Source organism: Monodelphis domestica, chromosome 3, assembly GCF_027887165.1.
Source record: "Monodelphis domestica isolate mMonDom1 chromosome 3, mMonDom1.pri, whole genome shotgun sequence".
Lineage (NCBI taxonomy): Eukaryota > Metazoa > Chordata > Mammalia > Didelphimorphia > Didelphidae > Monodelphis > Monodelphis domestica.
The window spans coordinates 34,595,944-34,619,129 of NC_077229.1; the positions used below are offsets into that span (position 1 = coordinate 34,595,944).

General features: G+C 50.8%; 1 protein-coding gene across 3 annotated transcripts in view; it reads left to right on the forward strand.

Moving 5' to 3' along the window:
* FBXO21 (F-box protein 21) overlaps positions 1-23,186 on the forward strand; it is a 33,683-nt gene that overhangs the window by 8,547 nt on the left and 1,950 nt on the right. For 2 of the 3 annotated variants that reach the window (XM_007490313.3, XM_007490312.3), the window contains exons 4-11: positions 5,446-5,567; positions 8,930-9,076; positions 9,693-9,826; positions 11,185-11,321; positions 12,372-12,548; positions 14,556-14,688; positions 17,172-17,362; positions 18,814-18,971. In XM_007490313.3, the coding sequence (XP_007490375.1) occupies positions 5,446-5,567; positions 8,930-9,076; positions 9,693-9,826; positions 11,185-11,321; positions 12,372-12,548; positions 14,556-14,688; positions 17,172-17,362; positions 18,814-18,971 (1,199 nt within the window). The remainder of the gene's footprint in view (positions 1-5,445; positions 5,568-8,929; positions 9,077-9,692; positions 9,827-11,184; positions 11,322-12,371; positions 12,549-14,555; positions 14,689-17,171; positions 17,363-18,813; positions 18,972-23,186) is intronic. The other variant, XM_056821671.1, reaches the window with a different exon arrangement.

Sequence of the window (23,186 nt, forward strand, 5' to 3'; positions counted from 1 at the left end):
TACGTAAAAAGAGTTGGCAGTGGCCCGAGACTTGATAAGGCCGCCCTCAGGCAGCACTCGCTCAACGAGATCTAGAGAGGGAGAAAACCCAGCGGAGGCGGCTCAGCCCATCCACTCCAGCCAGTTTGGTCTCTGGTCACAAAGAGAACCAGACGGGTTGTTACCCCCAACCCACACCAGCCCTTCAAATTCCGTCCGGTTCCATGAACGTCCATGAAGTACATGGCCTGGGCCCTGGGCGGCAGAGACGAGATGCAGAGCTCTCTTGCCCTCGGGACCCACTTGATGACTTACAAGAGGGACCCATCGTGTGCCAGGGCAGACCGTGCCGGGTGGTTTCAGAAGGGCCCTGGCAGTTGCTGTTAGGATCGGGAGAGCCATTACATAGGTGGCCGCCTCGGCAAGGTCAGGACTCGAGGAGGTGGCAGACATGGGCTGTGCAGTGCGGGCTTAGCCTGTGCCCAGGCTCCGAGGTGGGCATCAGGAGGAGATAACAGCCAGGACGCTAGACAGGCGGTAATGTGGCATGGGTCTGGAAAGGAAAGTGGCATACGGTTAGGGAGGGTAGTGTTAAATAACCCTGGGGGTGTATGTTCTCCTAGAGGCCATAGGAAGCCCCTGAGCCTTTTGGAGCAGACTCGAGGTACTCTTCCATGTCCGGCTTGACTTTTTTGTGTCTCCATCTAACTACGGTCCCTGCCCTCTAGCGGGCTGCAAGGATGTGCCATCTTCTCTCCAGGCCTTAGTCTATCGGCTTTTCCTAAATTCTTCTGTAATATGCAGCCCTTCCTTAACTCTTCTCCAAGTTAAACTTCCTTCTGTTCCCAGGGTAGCCTCATCCCTCTGGCTACCCTGGTCACCCTCCTCTGGGTGCTGGCCAGCATGTCTTTATTACAATATGCCTCCCAAAACAAAACACCCCCACGGATATGACCAGGCAGTCCGCTAGAGCGATCACCACCTGTCTCAGAGTTTTCTCAGGAATCCACATTCTAGTCTTGTGAACTTGCAGCCCTCTCAAGTCCCAGATTTTTGGTCATCTAACCATGCCACCCCCTAATTGTGTCTGGGAAGCTCAAGTGTACATTTTACATCTATATTTCTTTCCATTCAGTTTAATCCTGTTAGGCTCTGCCCATCATTCTAACCAACTGAGATTTTTTTGGATCCATGCAATGTGCTGCCTCTCTTCCCAGCTTTCTACCTTCTGCCAGTTCGAGGTTTGCCATCTGTGACTTTCTCTAAGACACTGATAAAAATATCCAACCTCCCAGGGCCAAGCCCAGATCTCTCCCTGGAGCGTCCCCATTGTCAAACCCACTCTTTGGGTCTGGCCATTTGGTTAGGCTGAATCTGCCTTAGCGGTACGTGGAGCCCACATTGCTCCCTCCTCTCCTCGAGGTCAGTCTGGGAAATTGGCTGAGGTCAAGGTACAGCCTTCCTCCATCAGTCTAATGGCCGTCCAGTAAGGAAAGGACCTCACACCAGACACCTTTGCTACAGAGGTCATCTTCACTGTTTTCTCCAGTATCATGCAAGGATTTCCTTCTGCTTCTCAAAGTCTTTTTCTTTGTTTTTTCCTCAAAGTCCTTTTAAAAACAGTTGACTGAGTTTTAAAAATCATTATTGCTTCCTCAATATTCTTCTCCTCTCCGCACCCTCCCACCTAACAAAGCCCCTTTGTAACAAAGCAAACTAAAAACAAAGTTTTTGTTCTACTGAGAGGAGGGAAAGGCTGTGTCCCCTCAGGCTTCTGGCACCAATCAGAGCCCCAGTGTCCGTCTGTCTGCATTGTTTTCCTCCTGTTATTATTCTTCTGCCCTTGTTTTATGTTGTTATCCTTGGCCCTGCATTGTCCATTCAGGTCTTGGTGAAGCTGCTTTGTTTAAGGAACATTTCCACTCCCTTGATGACCTGGAAAGTAGGGACACATTCCTGGAAACCATTTACTTCCCCCTGAAGGAGGGAGGCCAGCCCACACTTTGATAAGAGATAAATTTTATTGGGCCGCAGCAAAGGCTAACATTGCACACACTGTACAAGTCACCACAAAGTTCCCCTCGCACTCCATGCTTGCTGAAAGGTAGATATCACCAGTCCCCTGGTGTTAATGGCTCTTGTGGCCAAACACATAGGCAGATTAGATTGCCATTTAACACCACTTTAGTGCGTCATTTAATGCACTTTGGTTTTGTCTAAAAGATGATCTCCAATAAAGAGAATTAAAACATACCTTGATTTATGTTCCTGAAATCATAATTTCCTTTCCTATAATATCCTTAATTCCTTTAAATCTTGAATCATACATTAAATGTGTTTGTGGAGTTTCATGTGATCAGAATAACTCCCAATTCTTCAAAATTTTCAAAGCCCTTCTCCCAACAAATCTGTAAAATATCAAGAATACAACTATAATTGTGCTCATTTTACTAATAAGAAAACTGAGGGGCAGGAGGGTTATCCCTTGTCACATGGTGTCAGAGCCTGGACACAGTTCCAAGTCTTCTTATACTTCTCCAGGGAACCCTACAAACTATCCTGTCTTGCCAAAAATTGCATTACAAATGAAAAAAAAATTTTTGTTACATTTTCATCTGGCCTTCGGCACACCTGTTAGATTCTTTGATTTGACTAGGTTTTTTTCTGATGCTTTGGGGATTTAAAAATCTTTTTTTTTTTTTTAATTTTAATAAAAAAATTGCCACATGAGTTTTCCGAAGTTATATGACCTAAATTGTCTCCCTCCTTCCCTCCCTGCTCCTGGAGCTGGCAAGAAATTCAGTCTGTATTATCACACAGTTATTCAGTCAGTATTATCACACAAAACATGTTGCCATATTATTCATCTTTGTAAGTGAATAATCTTATAAAACCAAAACTCTAAAACATATTTGGAGATTTTTTGTAGAGAAACAGTGGTCACCTTTTTATTGTGATTCAGTAAGTTACAGGTTCTTTTTTATACCCCTGCCATATTTATCAGTCTGCCTGCTTTATGAAGACACTTGACTGAGGGTGAGGAGCAAGGGCTTTCATCACTGTTTCTCAGTTTGTTTTATAAATTATTTTCCATTACAAAGATTCATTTTCAAGATGTTGTGACTGTGAAAATGTGGGTTTCAAGACTTTGAATTGCCAAAACTGTAAAAAAAATTTTAGTGTCTTGAGTTAAATCAAAAATAAGTGGTCGCCATGGGGAAAATTCCCAAATATGAAATACCCAAGTCAGCTGGGTCTTATGGAGATTTTAATTAATATGAATGAAGGAATTAAGGAAAGGGAGAGAGAGAGAGAGACAGAGGAAATAGTAGGAAAATGGCCTAGGCCATTGGCCTAGGCCTGAGCTTTAAGAGATACTAGTCAGTCCTTAATCACTCACCACAAGATCGTTCCAAGCAAGCTCTAGTGTTCAGAGAGACCAGCTCCTAATTCAGCTTCTAGACTCAACTCCTGAACTGAGTTCAGAGAGAGCTCTGACTCCTGACCTCTAATTCAGCTTCCAAAGCTGAACTCACCCCAGAGGCCTCAAGTTCCTTCCTTTTAAAGAAATTTTCTCTTATGTCACCTCCCCTAAATTTTCACATCTACCAATCACAATAGATGCTTTTCCTAGGACTGCCCATTCTTAGTTTTCACCACTCTTTAGTTCTCACCTTCTCTGGGTAGATTATATCTTCTGAGTATTTCACACCTCTTTGCTAAGCTTGCCCTTTGTAAGTTGCTTGACCTTTTAGTGATTAATTTGACCTTCATAGGTACTTGGCACCCTTTTGTATTAGATCTAAAAATAGACCTAGCTTAAGGGCTTTTGCCTCACTATAAGTATGGGTTGGGGACTTTTTCTCATTGTTCCATCAGGAGTTTACAACTTTATCTTCCCCTAAAGTGTGCCTAAGTATGGGTGGAGTAGTGTTAGAGTTCTCAATACATTCCTGACCAAGTACCTTCATTGTTTAAAATGGGGAAAAACCTTAACCAAATGGTCCAAGGTAGAGTCTGAGAAATTTTAAGATTCACAATGTTTAAGAGGATGAGTGGAGCACACATCTCAGTATGTTTATGGAGAGATTTTCTATTCTAGAGATACTGGGATTTTACGGAGCAGGGAGAAAAATGTTTTAAGATTTTCCTTTAGAGTGAAATTCTTAACCAACCACATTTGGAGCCCTGGAACATTTAGGTGAAGCCTATGAATTACACTAGGACTACAAAAGAATCAGCAGTTTATCAAAAAACATTCTTTTAAGTTTACAGAGAAACCCTGTTTTAGAAACATAAGTTTTAAGTTGCTAAACCAGGGACACATTCAACTATCCAATGGTGGAATCTATTAAGGGAGATCTTGGAGATGTTATTATTTTAGACCTTAGCCAAAAATTCTATTTCTATTCTGGTTTCTCTTTAAAGTAAAAAGTATGATCACAAAGCAATATTCCACAGACCTGAAAATAAAAACCAGTTTCTATCTTTTGGCCCTAAAGAAAACAGGATGCTTAGAAGAATAAATTGTTCTCTTCCTTCTATTTCCAGGCACAGGGATGGAGGGAAGATCCCCAGATCCCACATTCCAGAAGTACACTGGCCACATTTACTTGTTTCCTTTTGCCCTTCTGATGTAGGGAGTGATGGAAGGAGGTGGAAGTTGTTTGGGTATATAGGTATGAATCCAGTGTGCAGGGCCAAAGTATCTGAAGGTTCTTTTCAGAGTTGTTGCCATGCCTTTTGTGATCTGTAGCTTTTAATTCATCTGCATTTCATGTGAGTTTTTAAAGCATCCACCCTCCCCAGAGGGATATCATAAAAGGCCTTGAACCAGTCTTGGGGCCGCCTCTCCATGGCTCCTTACCATGTTCAGTCCCTATTCCTCATCCCCGTTTCTCAACAAAGATCTCAGGCAGGCAGAGGGACCTGGGAGCTTTGTCCTTTGCACCTCTTAGCTAACTGGTTTAGGCTAGATTAGGTGGTGGATAGGAGTAACAACCATGGCCAGTCCTAACCCTGCCCTGCCTGACCCTTCATAGGAGGCTTCTGAAAAGGGTCAAGAGTCAGGCAGGTACACAGTATGCCAGTTGACTTGTAGGGTGATTTTTCCAAGACTTTCCTGCAAATTCCTAGGCTCATTGGACTTCTTGTAGCACATGGTATATTTAAAATGAAGTGGAGTCAAGGGCACCTGGGGTGGATGGAGAGCCCGACCTGGGTTCAACTGTGACCTCAGACAAATCTCACCTCTGTGTCCCTGGGCAAGTCACTTAACCTCAACTCCTTGGTCATTACTGCTCTTCTGCCTTGGAACCAAAACTTGTATCAGCTCTAAGGCAAGGCAAGAGGTTTTGTTTTTTTCCTTTGAAGTGGCGTCTGAGCTTCCTCTTTGTTGTGATGAGGTTAAAAAGAAATGTCTTAGAAATGATTCAGCCCTGCTTCTTTGTGAATCTGATTCCTTAGGAAAGCTTTGACCTGGAAATACTATGCCAAGAAAATCCTTTATTTCCTACGACAACAAAAGATCTTGAAGAATCTGAAGGCGTTTCTTCAGCGGCCAGAGGACCACGAATCATTTCTAGAAGGTTTGTTTAAGGTGCCTCGTGATTTCAAAGGATTTCCCACCCAGTTTAAGGTTTCATTACGAAAACCTGGTCTCTGATGGCCTGCCTGCTTTCTGCCTAATTGGCCTTTTAATGAGTGATTTCATTTTCTCCCCCATTTGGCCCTGAATAATGAGGATGCAAACACAGGTTCTCTGCAGAGGTTGTAGGTCTTGTAAAAAGGCCGCCCGTGAGGTGTGTTAATGCAGGCGGCTGTTAATACTGGCTCTGCAGAGAGCAGACCCTGGAAAAAGAATATTTGTCATTTGCTCTCTGGGGACCCCCCTAGAGTATTCTGAGCATTTTCAGCTATTCTTTTACCTAAGAAAAAGTAAATCAGGCCACCACTTGCTGTGAGTCTGAGAAGTTATGCTGTGTATCCATGCCTACGAGCTTGGAGCAAAAACCCCAAGGAGCTGAAGCATGTGTGTTAGGGGTGGGAGATAGCCCAGGTAGAGATTATGAGAAGCAGCGGGCAGTGGTGTGGTCAGGGGATTAAGAGTCAGGCCTAGAGACGGGAGGTCCTGGGTTCAAATGGGGCCTCAGACACTTCCCAGCTGCATGATGCTAGACAAATCGCTTACCTCTCCTTGGCTGGCCTTACCATTATTCTGCCTTGAAACCAATACGTAGGATTGATTCCAAGACAGAAGGTAAAGGTTCTAAACGCAAAAGATAACGAGTAGCAGGACTTTCTTCCTCCTTCGGAGTAGTGTCTGTAGAATGGAGCTGCTTTTTGTTCCTAGTGTGAATTCAACCAGCACTTTCGTAGTGTGCTATGTACGAAGCACTCTTTTAGCCCAAGAAATACAAACGCGAAAAAACAGCATGGCCCTTGCCTGCGTGTTCCTTACGATCTACGGGGGGAAATACGTCATGTGCCCCTTCCACACTCACACAGTGGGCAGAGGAGAGCAAGACTTCCCTTGGGGGAGTCAGGAAAGGCTTCGCAGGCCCCTACTCAGATTCTTGAGGGGGAGGCACGTTCCAGACTCTAAGGGAAGGCCGCCCAAAGCCACCTGCTTGAGTGCCCGAAGGAGCTCGTGGGCCTCTTGAGTTTAAGGGGGAGGAACATGAAATAAGACCGCAAAGGGAGGTTGCAGGGCGTTGTGGAGGGCCTTTGGGAGGGGTGTTGTAGCCTAGAGGCAATGAGGAGACGTGGATTTTTGGTGAGGTTAGACCAGTGCCTTGGTTCTTTAGAACACCCTATGAAGGATGTATTGGAGAGGAGAGGCTGGAGGCAGGGAATCCTGTTTAGGGTTCTTATACTAGACCCGGGCAGCTGTGTGGCTCCATAGAGCACCTGGCGCAGAGGCAGAAAGACTCTTCTTCATGAGTCCACATTCCGCCTCACCTGCTTACTGGCTCTGCAACCCTGGGCAAGTCACTTATCCCTGTTTGCCTCCACAAAATGAGCTGGAGAAGGAAGTGGCACACCGCGCCAGTATTTTTCTGAGGAAACCTCGAGTGGGATCACAGAAAATTGGATGTGACTCGACAACAAAAACAACACTAGGCCAGGTCAGAAGCATCGAAAGCCTGACCTGCTATAAAGCCATATATAAAAACCCATTATTTGAATGGATGTTCCAGAGCCCAAAAAGCATGAGTTCGAGCTTATTTGGCCTTTTAGACTTTTATATAGCGTTTCTCACCATCATATTCTTGAGTTGATCTTCATGAAAATGTTAGACGTGCTTTTTTCTATTTATGAAAGTTTTATCAGCATAGCGGTAAGTGTCCCTTCCTATCCTATGAAAGACTAGGGTTTGATTCCGCAGGGAAGGGAGCCCAAGAAGTCTATTTGAGGATCTCCTTGGATTTGGAGAGGACACGTCACTCCCCGCCTGTGGGGCTGTTTCCTCCTGTGGAAAGTGAGGAGATGACTTCTGAGATCCTGTGCAGTCTGTGTCTAAGATCCTGTGATCATTTAAAAAATAAACTCATCTCAGCTGTCCCCTCTCTCTGTGGGTCACACCTTTTTGTTCTAACTTCAGAGACAAAGTTAAACTAAGGGCTTCACTGAGATTGTCAAAGCAAAACCTTCCAATATTGGGTCTTGTTTTATTTCATTATTTTAAAGGCCAATACAAACTATGAACTCCGTCAAGTGTTGGAGCCGCTGCTACGTGCCCAGCACTGTCGTGGGTGCTTTGGGCTCCTAGAAATAGAAAATGTGGCATCCGTGCCCCCAGGCCACTTAGTATTTCATTAGAGACACAAAACTAACGTGTGTAAAAGGACAGTAAGCCGCCCAAGAAAGTCCATCATTCCCTGCGTCATTGTGTAGTATAAAGTAAAGGAGTGTTGGAAATGGATAGGACGGAAATCCCAGAGGGCTGCCTTACTCAGGGAGCCTTCACCTCTGAGGGAAGGCTCGGAGGCTGAGCCTTGATAAATTAGGACAACTTGGAAACGTAGGAGACAAGCACCCTGAGGGTCAAGGACAACGTAAGAACGCCCCTGGCGGAGGAGATGAGCTTGGCGACCTCGTGATGGCCTCACTAGGGCAGGAGGAGTTTCTTGGAGAGTGGGAGGAAGTATGGATAGGATGTGGCCAGATTTTGAAGAACCTCCAAAATCAAAGAGAGGGACCGAGTCTTAAGTCAGTCAAAAAGAGGGCTCTATCACAGTTTTCTGAGACTGTTGGTGACCTGATGAAAGCAGTGTTTAAGAGTCTACTTCCCAGCTGTGTGACCCTGGGCAAGTCACTTAACCCCATTGCCTAGCCCTTACCACTCTTCTGCCTTGGAACCAACACACAGTATGGACTGAGATGGAAGGGTTTTAATTTTTTTTAAGTCATTTGCATGGTAGTGATCAGAGGTAAGAGAGCCTGACATTAAGGAGGATGCCTGAAGAAGTCATTATAATAATCAAGATGTGGGATGATGATAGCCTAGACCAGGGTGGCAACAGGGGGTGTGGGGAAAGATGGAATGATAGCCTGGACCTTCCAAAGGAGAAATCCAGATATCGGACTGCTTATTGCAAGAGACAGACAAGTGGTGGGACAGGCGCGACCTTGAACATTTCCTTCAGTGGCGGTAAGCCGAGTCCTGGGTCCGAATCCTCTCATGTGGCTTTCCCCATACCTGTCATCTCCAGAGAGGATCCGTTTGGAGAGGTCTGAGTCACTTTTCAGACACAGATTCAGTTCTTCAGGTTCAGAGACTGGATCCACTGGAAACAGAGCCCGGTTTAGGAGGTGTCTGATGGGGAGAGGCAGGGAAGTGGCGCCATCTTGATGGGCGCTGCAGCCTGCTTACAGATCTGAGAAGGGAAAGGGGAGCCTCTCTTTCGGCCACTCTTGATCATTGCCCGTGTTGTGTGTCCCTTTCCAGGTGCTGTGTTAATTGACCAGTATTGCAATCCTCTTGCTGATATCTGCCTAAAAGATATACAGGCTCAAGTTGAAAGTATTACAGACCAAGTTCGCAAAGTCCTACGTGGGAAAAACTGTCGCCACCCCAGCTTGGCCTTCAAGGCAGGTGTGGAATTGCTTATCGTTGCAGTTTTGCTCTGTAAAGGAAAATCGGAGAGTTTAAGGTTGATGTCAGAGACGAGAACACGTTTCCCGAATTCTCAAAATGTCTTAAGACCTTTCGTATCGTATTACATGTCGGCTTAAGAGTTGTCCAGTCTTCTTCCATGACTCAGGCCGCTCGATCCAGTAAACAGTGAGAGGTGGCCTGGCCCGAGGAGCTGATGGGAATGTTGGTCATCCATAATTCACTCAGTGGTGTTGAAACAGTGTAGGAGACAGAGACCACCAGGCTGCCTGGCACGGCGTGTCTGTCGTTGCCTAGAGAGGGAGGAGGGCACGTCCAGACTGGTGGAGCCAGCCTCTCCCACTCAGAGAAGGCTGCTTGCCAGGCGGGCTGCGGGAGGGGACATTCCAGAGTTGTCCCCACTAGGGGAGCGAGGAAGATGCTCTCCCCACGGGTCCTGCGGATCCTGCAGGGCTCACACCTGGCAAAGAGGAGATCCAGAACAAAATGGAGTGGGTCACGTTCTCCCGGAAGTCTGCGGCATGTTTCTGGCGTGGCTCACTCTGGTCTGTTTCCACTAGGTGCACTCTGACCTTTGATTCTCTGTGTGTGTTAGGCGGGGCCATGATCACTGAAGGGGAGCTCCAGAGCCAGGTCCTGGAAGCCATCAACTACGTCCTTTATGACCAGCTAAAGTACAGGGGCAACCGGATGGATTACTACAATGCCCTGAACCTGTATATCCACCAGGTGAGGGGGCAGCGGGGGAAGAGGGAGGGTTCTCGCCTACAGTCCCTGCTGGGCCCCTCTCAGAAAGCAGAGTTAGAAGCTGCTCAGTAAGCTAGCTTAAGACTCCTAAAGCTTTCAATCACGAAGTGCGCTTTTAATGACACCCAGAGCTTGGTATTTGGGCCCTTCTCTAAAGTCCTGTGGATTGAACAACTTGGCCTGGGGGCTGTCTAACTTTTCAAAAATAAATTTATTGTTGTCTTTTGTTTTCACATCACTGCCATTTCTGGATATAGCCACATTTCCCTGAAAATTTGTGCATAATAAAGCCCAAGAAAGAAGGAAAATCTGTTCACACCGTGCCAGTGTCATCTGAAGGCCTATATACTGCTCTGCATCTCTCCACCAGGAGAAAGGCTAGGGCTAGGAGAAGGGGAGTGGAACATTTTATTTTCTTTTTGTCTGGGAGACAAAAACAAAATTATTTAGAACTCAACTCCTCTTGTTCCTTGTTTAGTCATTTGGTCATATCTGGCTCTTAGTGAACCTTTTTCTTAGCAAAGATACTGAAGTGGTTTGCCATTTCCCTCTCTAGTAGGTCCTTATATTGCAGATGATTTTCTCATCTGGATATAGGGCTTCAGTGATTTGCTTAGGATCACACAGCTCATAAATGTCTAAGGCCAATTTGAACTCAGATCCTCCTGATTCTAGGTCCAGTGCTGTATTCACACCATTTACATTATTCTAATCATTGTGGATATTAATCTGCTTATTTCATTCTATATCAATTCATATGGTTCTTCTCAAGGTTCCCTGAATTCCTCGCATTCATCATTCCTTCTGGTACAATAATAATAAACCATTACATTTATAGCACAATTTGTTTATCCATTCCCCTATTGAAAAAAATCTATTGTTTCCAACTTTTTTGCCACCATTGCTATTTAGGATGCAGGTCCATTCACATTTTGTTGGGAGAGATGGTGTAAGGTGCTGGTGTAAACTTCATTTCTGCCAAACTGGTTCCCTCCTTTCCCAGCATTTCTTGACAAATAGGATTCAATCTTCTACCCACTAGTTTATATTTTTATGTTTATAGAATGCAAGCTCTGGGTTATCATGTCAATTGCTACCTATCTATATTGTCTTTTTTTAAAGCAGTATTGAATACTTTGGGTAATTTTTTTTCAAGATTCAGTAGTACTTTCTTTCCTTCATTCCTACTTTTGTTCATTTTTTTCTCTTGAAATTATTCTTTTTAAAAATTAAAAGAGCCTCTGTAGTTTTTATGTTTTCATTTTTAAACCTATTGAACTTTGTTAATTTACGGGTTTGGTAATTTGGTTGTGTATGTTTTGGGTTTTTTTCTCTTTTAGGTTTTGGGCCGAAGAACAGGAATTCCAATTAGTCTCTCTGTCCTCTATTTAACAATTGCCAGACAGCTAGGAGTCCGACTAGAGCCAGTTAACTTCCCTAGTCACTTTTTGCTGAGATGGTGTCAAGGCACAGAAGGGTGAGTTACCTTTAAAATCATGATTGATCCTGAGCATTTGTGTCATATACAATGTACTTTTTGGCAATAATAGCTCATATTTATATTTATATATTGCTTACTAGGTGCTAGGCACTGTGCTAAGGGATTTACACATGTTAACTCATTTGGTCCTCACAATAACTTTGGGAAGTAGGTGCTATTGTTATACCCATTTTATAGATGAGGAAACTGAGGCAGACAGAAGTTGAGTGACTCGCCCAGGGTCACACAACTATTAAATGTCTGAGGCCAGATTTTTAATGTACATCTTCCTGATTCCAGGCCCACTGCCCTATCCACTGTACCACCTAGCTGCCCCCACTAGGATACCTCCTTTTTAGGCCAAAAAGTGCTTAGAAATAGTGTTTCAAAATGTACTGATTTTCCTAATATACATATCCATCCATGTCACACCCACCCCATTCGTTACACTCTAGTGTCTTCCTATTACCCCCAGGATCCAGTATCAGATCCTCTGTTTGACGTTTCTGTCCTTTCTTGCCTCCACCCATCCCATGATCCCGTGACAGCAGCCCTCTGGCCTTTCCTCCCAGCCGGCACTCCCACCTCCCACTTCTGCATTTCCATTGGCTGTCCCAGAGCTCCCCCCCTCCCCCTCCCCCCCAGCTTCTCTTGTGTGCTTCCTGTGTGCAGGGGGCTGTCTCCATGCTGTCTCTCCTCAGACACGTCGTCCGCCCCATGTTCAGTCTCCCCAAATCGTGTTTCCTTCGTCCACCTGAGATCAGAACAGCCTGTTACTTTCCCCTTCAGAAAATGTAGCTTCAGCCCCCCACAACGTAGTTCCCCCTCGAGGTGCCCAGCCTTTCCCGCCACTTCCCAACGCTTCCCTTTGCCGGGGGCGCACAGATGCCCCCCCTTGTGGTCCGTGCGTGAGGGCACAGACGTGCTCTCCAGCGAGGTCTGGGAAACGTCCTGGAAGGAAAATGGGGCTCCCCGTCCGCAGGCCCGGGTCCGAGGGCCCGCGGAGTGTGCGTCCCAGCTGAGTTGGGCTCTGGGCTTTTGGAGCAGGAGCCAAGACATCTTTGACTACATCTACATCGACGCCTTTGGGAGAGGCAAGCAGCTGACCGTGAAGGAGTGCGAGTATCTGATTGGCCACCACGTGACCGAGGAATTCTACGGCGTCGTGAGCTCCAAGAAGGTTCTGCAGCGGATGGTGGGAAACCTCCTGAGCCTGGGAAAGCGGTGAGTGGTGGACAGGACCCCCGCCTCCCCCTCCTGGGGCAGGTCCAGCCCGGCCTCCTCCCCGCCGCAGCTCCCCTTTCCTCCTCCAGGCGCCGGCCAGCAGCTGCGGCCTCCTACCCTCCGCCCGGCTAAGAGGATCCTTTGCTCAGGGAATGGACAGGAGGCGGCATGCTGGGCGGCCGCCCCTCGCCCCGCAGGTCTGCTCCCAATCGTTTCCATGTCTTAGGGTTCCTGCCATCTCAGCATCTGGGACAAAGGCCTCCGCCCCAGTCACTGGCCCAAACACAGGCCAGATGTCCGCGACAAACTCCCCCGTGCCCGCCGGTTTCCAGTTCAGTGGCAGGCTCTGTGTTTGACTCTGGGGTTCAGAGACGAGTGGGGTGCTCCCTGCCCTCGAGGAGTTTACATTCAACCTGAGGGAATCCTAGCACCTACAGAAATGGGTACAGTACAAGGAAATTCGAGGCCAGAGTGCAAGCCACTGAGGGGGATCCCAGAAGGCCCTGTGTGATGGAGGGGAAGAGAAAGGCCTTCCTCTGAAGGACTGACTGGGAAGTAGGGTCTCCTAGACCAAGAGCTCTTACCCTAGAGGCCAGGAATTTGATATTTTCTTTCTTTCTTTAAAACAAACAAACAAAAAACCTCACCTTCCATCTTAGAATCAAGGTTGTGTGTTGGCTCCAAGGCAGAAGAGTAATAAAGGCTAGGGAATGGGGGTTAAGTGACTTGACCAGGGTCATACAGCTAGGAAGTGTCCATGGTCCAATTGAACCCAGGACCCCCCATCTCCAGACCTGGCTTTCTCTCCTCTGAGTCACCTAGCTGCTCCCATTTCAGTTTCTTTAAATGTGTGTGTGGGTGTGTTTAATTTATTTAAAAACCCTTATGTTCCGTCTTAGAATCAATACTGTGTATTGCTTTCAAGGCAGAAGAGTGGTAAGGGCTAGACAATGGGGGGTAAGTGACTTGCCCAAGGTCACCCAGCTGGGAAGTGTCTGAGGCCAGGTTTGAACCAGGATCTCCCATCTCTAGGCCTGGCTCTCCATCCACTGGGCTGCCCCCTAAAAAAAAATATTTTGATTGCTATATTACTGTCTAATTAGTTTCCTTTATAGTCCTCTATGTGTTTTATTTTATGCATTAGAGGGGTGACTGAGCAAGAGGCCATAGACTTCCCAGACTGCCTGCCCAAGGGGTCCTCAGCCCCTGCCCAGCAGGTGAAGCAGCCCTGCTGTGGGCCGTGGAGAGCCTCTGGAAGGTTTTGAGTGGGAGTGGCGTGGGCAGAGCTGGTCCATCTTAGCGGGTCCTGGAGTCTAAGAGGAGGTGACAAAAGGAGGTGACAAAGGCCTGAGGGGGGTTCAGTCAGAGGGACAGAACTGAAGAGAAATGGGAAGATAAACACTTCGGAATTCCCTCGGGATTTCAGAGGGGAAGGGAGTGTTTTTCTTCAGAAAGGGCTTGACTGAGGGAGTTTTTGCCAAGGGGAAAGATTTGGGAGAAGTTATGCTCTTGAATGATCGTTTTCTTTGGTTCGCCATATTAGATTGTTAGCATCTACGGGCACAGGCTGGTCCTCAGTTTCTGTTTCCTTTAACTGCCTACTGTGCCCCCAAAGCACTTTGTTGGCACCAGGGAAGATGCCAGAACCTCTGGTGCTCACGGCCTTGCAGGGGGTAGAGAGACACAACACACAAATGTTGGGGTTTGGCCCCCATCTACAAAAAGAGGCACCAGGTGTTTTCTTTGCATCTTTCCCCCATCCAAAGTAGGGAACCGTTTGTGGACTCAATTCTCTGGGAAGAACCCTCAGAACCTTCAGAACCAGGGTAGTTTCTTTTAGTATTTATAAACAAAATTGATGCCGCTTAGCCTCTGCCTTGGAACCTCAGTGGATGCCTAAGAAAATGGAAACCATGATTTCATTTTTTTGACACCAGATAGATGACGAGAACGAAAATGCAAAGATTAAAAGATACTTTTTGGTGTGTCTTTTTCTCTTTCTGGTAGGGAAAGCACGGATCAGTCTTACCAGCTCTTAAGAGACTCCTTGGATCTGTATCTGGCCATGTATCCAGACCATGTACAGCATCTCCTGCTCCAGGCCAGGCTCTACTTCCACTTGGGAATTTGGCCGGAAAAGGTAATGGGCTGCCGTGGCCTGTAGTAAGAGGGGGTTGCAGCCACCTTTGTGAAGTGGCCAATAAGGCGAGCTAGGGCAGACGCGTCAGGGCTGTCTGAGTGAGGAGAGGTGAGGAGGAAGCTGTAGGCTTTATTTGGGGTCTCACCATCACTCTAACGCAGCCTTTGAATCGGTGAACCCTTGACCGGTCATTGGCCCAACAGAAGTGCTTAACTAGAGCTTGTATGGTCAGTCTTGATCCAGGGCTCCTACTCCATGAGACCCTGCTAGCCTTGGCTCTCAGGAAGCCTTCCTGTGCCCCTGTTGGACGCAGCAGGAAACCATTCCGGAGTTTGTCGTGCCTGCACACACGGAATGGATTAGACTGACTGATGAAGAAGGCTCTCTTTTGGTGAATGATGTTCTTCACTCACAAAGTGGTTACGTTTTTATCAGGACAGTCACACAAACTAGTGTGGCCCTTGACCACTCCGCCACCTTCTGGGCGGCACTTCTGAAAGGGATGTCTGCCCGTGCTGCTCAGTCCCGTGTCTTGACTCGGACTGGATTGGGAGCAGCATGAACCGTCCTGACAGTCCACGTGTGATCAGGGGAGAACAAAGGGCACTTGAAAAAGAAATATTAAAGTCACCTAATCCTGTTGGCCTCCGTTTGCTCATCCGTCAAGGGAGCTGGAGAAGGAAATGACAAACCACCCCAGTAGCGTTGCCAACAAAGCCCAGTGGGGTCACAGAGTTGGGCTTGACTGAACAACCGCAGTGCTGTATGCATTGGATCAATCATGAAAATCAGTCTGAAATGATTGAAGTGGCCAATATGTCAGAAACAGAGTACTGAATCCCAGAAATACAGTGCCGGAGCCTCGTAAGCATGCTCAGTAGGCTTGAGATAGATGCCAGAGGCACCAGAATGTTGACACTCAGGGATCCGCTTGGACCCGCTGGTTTGTCTCTCACTTTGTCATTCACTCATTTTCCCCCGCTCAGTATTAAAAGGTCTTTAGACCCAAAACTCATTGATTTGATTTTGGTCATCAGTGTAGACAGCAGCAGGGAAGATTAGTGGCAGGGAAAGAAGGAGAGAGGAAGAGAAGGGACAGAGATAGCCTGGAGGAAGACATGGCGGGATTGTGTGGTTGGTGGGTTGGCGCCTAGGAGGGAGAATGCTGAGGCCTTGAAGAGGGTGGATGCCTGGTGTTTGCAGTGTAGTGTCTCCAGCCTTGGGGACAGCTGGACAGCAAGAATAATACCCTATAATACATAACAATAGCCTCCTAAGGACAGTGAGGCCGGGAGCCAGGGGAGCAGCGGGCCTAGGAAGTGAGCAGGGAGGGCAGCCTGCCCACCTGGGAGAGAGGGGGCCTTCTCGTCTATCATGGGAACGTGATGTCCAGGGGAAGGTCCAAGTGGTTCTAAAGCCCCCGGTGCTCCGTCACCCCCAAATTTCTAGAGTGAGGACAGTCGGTGTAACTCGTAACTATTGACAAGTTTGGGGGCAGCTGGGGGCTCAGAGGACTGAGAGCCAGGCCTAGAGATGGGAAGTCCTGGCTTCCGGCCTGGCCCCAGATGCTTCCTGGTCACTTGGCCCTCCTTGCCTCGCCCCCACCCCTCTTCTGCCTTGGAACCAATACACAGGATTGAATTGAAGATGGCAGGTCAGAGTTTTCAGAACAGGCCCCTCGTGCCAGGTTTCCTGGACTGGCGTGTGAATCTGAGCGTTCTCACAAATAGGGTTCTGGCGTTAACTGCTGTCCACATTGTCCCGGCCCCCTTCTGTGGCCTTCCCCAGTGCAATCCTGCGCCTTGTGGGATTGAGTGAAAGGGACGCCAGCGTCCGGGGCTCGTGCTCCCAACGCCTTGGTGGGGATGATTTTCCTTTTGCACGCTTTAAAAAGGTTCTAACTAGATGCAGACATAGGCTCTTGGAGCTGTCAGACTTCGGAGATCATCCAAAGCTTTGATCTTTTGGTGGGGAAACTGAGGCCCACAGTGTACAATGACTTGACTACCTGCATGCAGCTAGTGAATTGCCAGCAGACTCTCTTTTTCTTTCTTAAACACTCATCGTCTGCTTTAGAATGGACCCTAAGAGGGAGGCAGTTGGGGCTGATCTGCCCAGGGGCACCCAGCTTGGAAATGTCTGAGGCCGGATTTGAATCCAGGACCTTCCATCTCCAGGCCTGATTGTCTATCCGCTGACCACACAGCTGCCCTTAGACTAATTCTTCTCCCGTGTTCTCTCTGCTCCCCTGTCCTGCCTACAAAGAATTCCCTAAACTCGCACACATTTCAGCCCTCTCAGACCCCGAGACTGGTGGCTCCCGTAGGCCACGCCAAAGGGGCTTTCCCCGATGGCTGGCATCAACGAGAGCCATCAGGTAGGCCTCTGGGCTGAACAGCAGCCCCGCCTCGGGGAGCACCCACGCCCTGTCCCCCTTGTCTGCTCAGGAAAGGGTTAATGCCTGCCTCCTTTGGCCCCTGAAGGTCTTGGACATCCTGCAGCACATCCAGACCCTGGACCCCTCCCAGCACGGGGCGGTGGGCTACCTGGTGCAGCACACCTTGGAGCACATCGAGCGCAAGAAGGAGGAGGTCGGGCTGGAGGTGAAGCACCGCTCGGAGGAGAAGCACCGCGACGTCTGCTACTCCATCGGGCTCATCATGAAGCACAAGAGGCAAGTGCCCGGCATGCCCGGTCTGCCCTGGTTCGGGGGTCCCGACGGGCACGCACTCGTCCCCCTTTTCTGCTCGGGGTTCCCTGCACTTGAGGGGCTGCAGGGAGAGGGACCAGGCCGAGAGTCCTTCAGGGTCCCCCTCGGCTGGAACCCTGTCCCGCAGCTGCACATTCGCTTAGAAAATCACAGGTTCACGTTCTCTCTGGGGACTGTTTGTCTTGTTAAACACTTCCCGGCGCAGGCCAGTCTGGTCCCGGCCACCCGGCCAGAGCAGGAAGGCAGGGCCTCCCCAGCCCAGCCCCAGGCGGCTGGCCCTCGGCTGCCTTCACTCAGCCTCGCTCTCCCGAGCCCCATCCGACGATCTCATTTCTGGAGCTGGGGGGCCATACAAACGGGTAGAACCTGGGTTCAAAGCCGCCCTGCCCCTCCCCAGGCATGTCACCAGGCCGAGGCTGTTTCGTCTGCCCGCACCCCTAGACAGGCACCCGTGAGGGCGCTGCGTCCAGGACAAGTCCCTTTCCAGCCGGCGACAGGCAGGTCCAGCCCCAGGCCCTTCCCGTGACGCCATGGAGCCTTCCCAGCCAGGGTCCTTTTCTCCACTCCATTACGTGCCCCTGATTCGCTCCTGGATACGACTCGTGATCGCTGGTGCTCCTGGGAGCAGCCCCAAATGAATTGTGCTGGTGCCCGAGGGAGGCCCCAATAGGCCTCGCCCCAAACGGCTGGCTAGGTCGGATGGCCTTTGCCGACGGATGGGGCGGGCCCACAAATTGAGCCCTGGGCATCGGCCTCATCCACCTCAGGATTAGCCTGGCGATCCTTCGCTGCGCTGGATCGGCTTCGGCCACCCGTGCGCTTTGCCCCCTGAATGTGCAGCGCTCAGGGCGGGGAGGAGGGCGCGAGGGGCTCTAGAACGGGGGCCGGGCCGGGACCAGCGCCTGTCGCTCGGCTACATCACGTAAGACTGCCGGCGTGTTTCTTCAGACCGCCGTCCCACCCGAGCCTGCCGGACAGAAGCCGGCCTTCCTCCAGCTTCCCGGGTACCAGTGGCGCCCGCCTTCCCAGCCCAGGGCAGGAACCGGAAAGCCGTTTCACCCTTTCAGCTCGGCCTTCTGTTTCCTCCAAGGCCCTTCCTTGGCCGCTCGCTTTCTGTGCCTCTAGTTTCTGGCTCTCGGTCCTTCTTGCTCTTGGGATTGGCGCTTCCATTCCAGGCAGAGCTCGCCCCTCCGTATTTTTCCAGATAACGGCACGAGCTTCCTTTCCCAAAAACTTTTTCCCTTTTAAAAAAATGTTGAGTTATCCATGAGAAATGTCTTTTTTGGTCAAAGTAAGTACAGCGACCACCCATGAAAAGGGTGAGCGTGTCTAGAGGAATCAAAGTTGTTCCGTTCAGCCCAAGAGCGGGCGCGGTGGGAGGGGCCTTTGTGACCATCGGCCGTTCTCCCCTTTAGGTACGGTTATAACTGCGTGATCTACGGCTGGGACCCGACGTGCATGATGGGGCACGAGTGGATCCGAAACATGAATGTGCACAGCCTCCCTCACGGGCACCATCAGCCGTTCTACAACGTCCTGGTGGAAGACGGCTCTTGTCGGTACGCGGCCCAAGGTGAGTGCCGGCCCGGGGCTCGGGGGTGGGCGGGCCTCGGCGCCTGCTTGGGACTGCCCCGTCTGAACACGAGGGTGCTGCGGGGGCGGCGGCGGGCCCTGCAGGACCCTCTCCCTTCAAGACGAGCCCGATACAGGTGCTGATCTCTGGGGACCAGGGCGGCTGCTACGGGAGGGCAGCCGAGGAGGCAGGTGTGAGGGAGGACGACCATTGTGTGAGGAGAAGCCGCCGGTCCCCCAGCACCGAGCAGGGAGGGCCGGAAGATGCCACGGGCGCCGTTCTGTTCCATCCTGGAGCTAGCGGAGAGCTTCCGTGGTCAGAGCTGCCCCGCAGCAAGACTGCTTTGGCGGCGCAGTTGGAGGATGGCCTGGGATACGGCAGGGAAGCCAGCAGGAATTCTAGAGGAGATCGTGAAGGTCACTTTGTCCCAGGCCAGCACGCTGCTCGGTCCGGCTTGAAGGTATTCACTGGTTTCCCTGCCCCCGAGACTTGGATGTCCTTCAGACCACAATGGTAAACGGGTTTTTGGTTTAAACGTTGGGGGCATCTAAGAGGCTCAGTGGCTCGAGAGCCAGGCCTAGAAAGGGAGGTCCTGGCTTCCAGTGGGGCCTCAGACCCTTCGCAGCTGGGGGATCCCAGGCAAATCACTTCACCCCATTTCCCGGCCCTACCACTCTTCTGCCTTGGAACCAATACACGGGCGGAAAGCAAAAGTTGTTTTTTAAGTATATTAACTTCAAAGCAAACCCATATCTAGAAAAAAGAACTTTTGTTTGGGGTCTGCCCCATTTTCTTGTCTAAGAGACAGCACTACCGCCAGCCTGGCCTTGTTCAATAAAAACGTCCAGCTCTCTGGAACCCCTGGACAGTCGTGTCCTGAACCGCACGAACGGGCCACGGGATGGTCAGGGGAACGGTCAGCTTTGGGGAGTTAGGAAGCTGTCCGCACGCTCCTGAATGGCTCTCGGGCCCGTCCTTCCACCTACTCCCTTGGACACTTCAGCGGGGCAGACCAGGCCCTTTTCCCATCCTTCGAGCGGGGGCCGGGGCGTCCCTCTTTCCTTTGACACTGGATGCCGGGGGAATGTCTCCATCACCCCTGAGGGCTCCTGAGCTGGGAACAGGCACCTCCTCCTCTGGTCCCCCTCCCGGCAGGGCCCGTCCAGCCGACTCTGGGCAGAGTGCGGGCACTGTAGTCCCAGGGGTGCTTCCTTAAAAGGGTTCCTGCACCGGAGGCTCTTCTCCCACTCCACGTCTCTGAGCGTTTCATTGCCACGACTATGGAGGACGCTTTGCCAGCCTGATCCAGTCCCTCCCCCAATGCTAGCTGTTGGGCTTATAACGTATTTAGGGTTAGCTCAGCCCTGCAGGCGACAAGAGCCCCCCGACCTCTTCGTTCATCACCCAGTGTCACATCTTTTCTGCACTTGCCCAGACGTATTCTGGGGTGACAGGCACCCCGTTTGTCCCCGGAGTGTAGCAGAGTTTGCACTCGGCTGCCACAGACTCGCAGAACCCAGGAGCACCCCTCTCATGAGGAGCTCTGAAGGAGGACATTAGAGGGGGTCCCCGTGCATAGGAACCCCAGAAGAATCCCCCTCCCCCACCGTGGACCTCAGGCTTCTCCAGTGCCTGCAGCTCCTAATGAGGGAGAACATGGAATTCCTACTGGATGGATTTTAAGTGCATTATTGATATTTTAAACACATTTGGTTTTCCATTTTAAGTACCTTTATATATCTATTAGTATTGCATATTAGCTATGTGGAGTCCTAATCAAAAAGATGAACTTTTCTAGCAACTAAATGTGAAGCCTTCGCCACTAGAGGGCAATTTTGCTACTTCTACAAATTCCACAGCCTGATAGACCTGTCAAAAACCTGAGAGAATCTTTGCCAACTCCCCTGTTTCATAGATGAGGAAACTGAGGCCCGTCGCAGCCCTCCGAGAGCAGCTCCCTTTGTTCCTACTCCGGCCCAGGCTCCCCACTTGTTACGATCTCATAGGCTAGAAGTAATTCTGCTAGAGGGCTTCGGGAAGCCGCGCTCGTGCTTGGCTCCCAGAGTCCTGCCTGAGGCCCAGGGGGAGAGCTTCAAGTCCCTGCTTAGCTGCCTTGGCAGAGCAGGCTCCCGTGTGCCCTTCCTGGTCTGTCCTCTTCCCAGATAAGTATTTTAGGAAGCTTAGTCCTTGCTGTGGTCAGGGGGACCCACAGCAATAATTTTTCTTTTTTTTTAAACAAGCCCTTCTCTTCCATCTTAGACTCAATCCTCGCTATGGGTTCCAACACAGAAGAGCAGTCAGGGCTAGGCCATGGGGGGGCGTGACCTGCCCAGGGTCACCCAGCTGGGAAGTGTCTGAGGCCAGATTGGAACTCAGGGCCTCCCGTCTCTAGGCCTGGCTCTCCATCCATGGAGCCCCCCAGCGGCCCCCCAGGATTTTCTTTTCCTCCATGATTTCTCATCTAAAGGGATCCGGTGTCATCGTGACCAGCCACCTTCATTATCTCAGACATGATCCGCAGAACTGTGTCTGCCTTGGTTTCTGCAGGGCTGGGGCTGCTTGCCCGGCCAGGGGCTGAGCCAGGAGGTGCCCGGCAGCCGGGCTTCATGCTCTTCTCTGGCCCCTAGCAGTCACGGAGCGGAGCCTCCTCCCCCTCCCCCCGGCTCTCATGGGCCTCCACCGCTGTACCAGGCCGCCCGCAAACAGCACCACAAAGACTCTGACCGTCTCCCCCCGCGGCCCCCACCGTCCCCCGGAGCTCCGCAGCCTTGGCCCAATGGCTAGAGAGAGCCTAGAAGCAGCGTGCTGGGCCCGGGGCGGCCGCGGGGCCTGGCTGGGCTGCTCCTCCTTCCTGTCCCCTCCAAGGGGGCTACCCGGCATCCCCACAGAGGCTCCCTGTGCCGGCCGGCCACGCGGCTGGCGTGGCTTCGCTCCGAGGCGCCTCCCGGGCTGCCTGGGGAGGTTTCACTTCCTTAATGCCCTCTTGAGGAAGGCCTGCCGCGCGGCCTCCTGGCCATTCCAGGCCCAGCTAGCTTCACCGTACAGCTTCTGGCAGCAAAGCCTTGTCGCTGTAGAAGGGGCAGCCAGACCTGGCAGGTCCTGGGGTCCAGCTGGCCTCAGACACTTCCTAGCCAGGTGACCTTGGGCCAGTCACTTAATTCTCAGTCTCCAGCCCTTCCCACGCTTGTGCCAATACACAGTACTGTTTCTTTTTTTAATGGGCATTGTTTATTAATTCAGAATAGTTTTCCCTGGTTCCATGTTCGTGTTCTTCCCCTCCCCCAGAGCTGACACACAACTCCACTGGGCCATCCATCCGGGCCCATGTCCCTGTTGTTGATACTTGCCCTGGGCTGATGGCTTAGTCCGCGTCCCCAGCCGCAGCCCCACCGGCCCGTGTGACCCAGCACGCGCTCTTCGCAGCGTAGTTTCTAAGACAAGGGGGGCTGAACTTGAACTTGGACACGACGAGCCGAGGCCCCAGCTGCCTCGGTGGCTCGAGCTCCAGGTCTGGAGTCGGAAGGGCCTGGGCTCTCACCGGGCCTCAGCCTTCCCAGCGGGGTGACCCCGGCACGTCACGTAGGCCCTGGGGCCCAGCCCTTGCCCCTCTTCTGCCTCGCAGCGGATGCATTCTAGGATGGAAAGCGAAGGTTTTTTACTTGGGATTAGGATGAGAGCAAATACAAATCAAGACAGTGATGCTAAGACAGAAGGTACGGGCTAACAATCGAGGAGTCCTGATTTGTGCAGTGCTTCCCCAGCTTCCCTCCTCCTGGTCTGAACTAGAAGACGGGATGGCAGGGGCTGGGGTTCTCTGCCGGTGCCCGTAGTGGCTTCTTGGAAGGGACTGCAGAACCCTCCCCTGGAACCCCCTCACCTTACAGATGAGGAAACCGAGGCACAAGACTGTTAAGTGACTCGGTCAAGGCTGCCCGGCTCGTGCATCCCAAGTGGGATTTGCACCCAGAGCCTCAAACCTTCAGAGCATGGTTTGTTTCCTTTGCGCATGACAGATACCTTGAAGCATCTGAACGACCGTTACAGGAGAAAGACCTTCCCCCGAGCGGCTGTGAGAGGGTGGTTCTGGGAGTCCCAGGGAAGTCTCGGGGTCCAGGTCAGCCCATGGGGGGCAGCAGCCCTTAGTGGGGGGTTGAGTCCTGCCAGGAGCCCCGGAGCCGAGCCCTTCCCTCCCAGGTCTCCGTTCCCTCGTCGGCT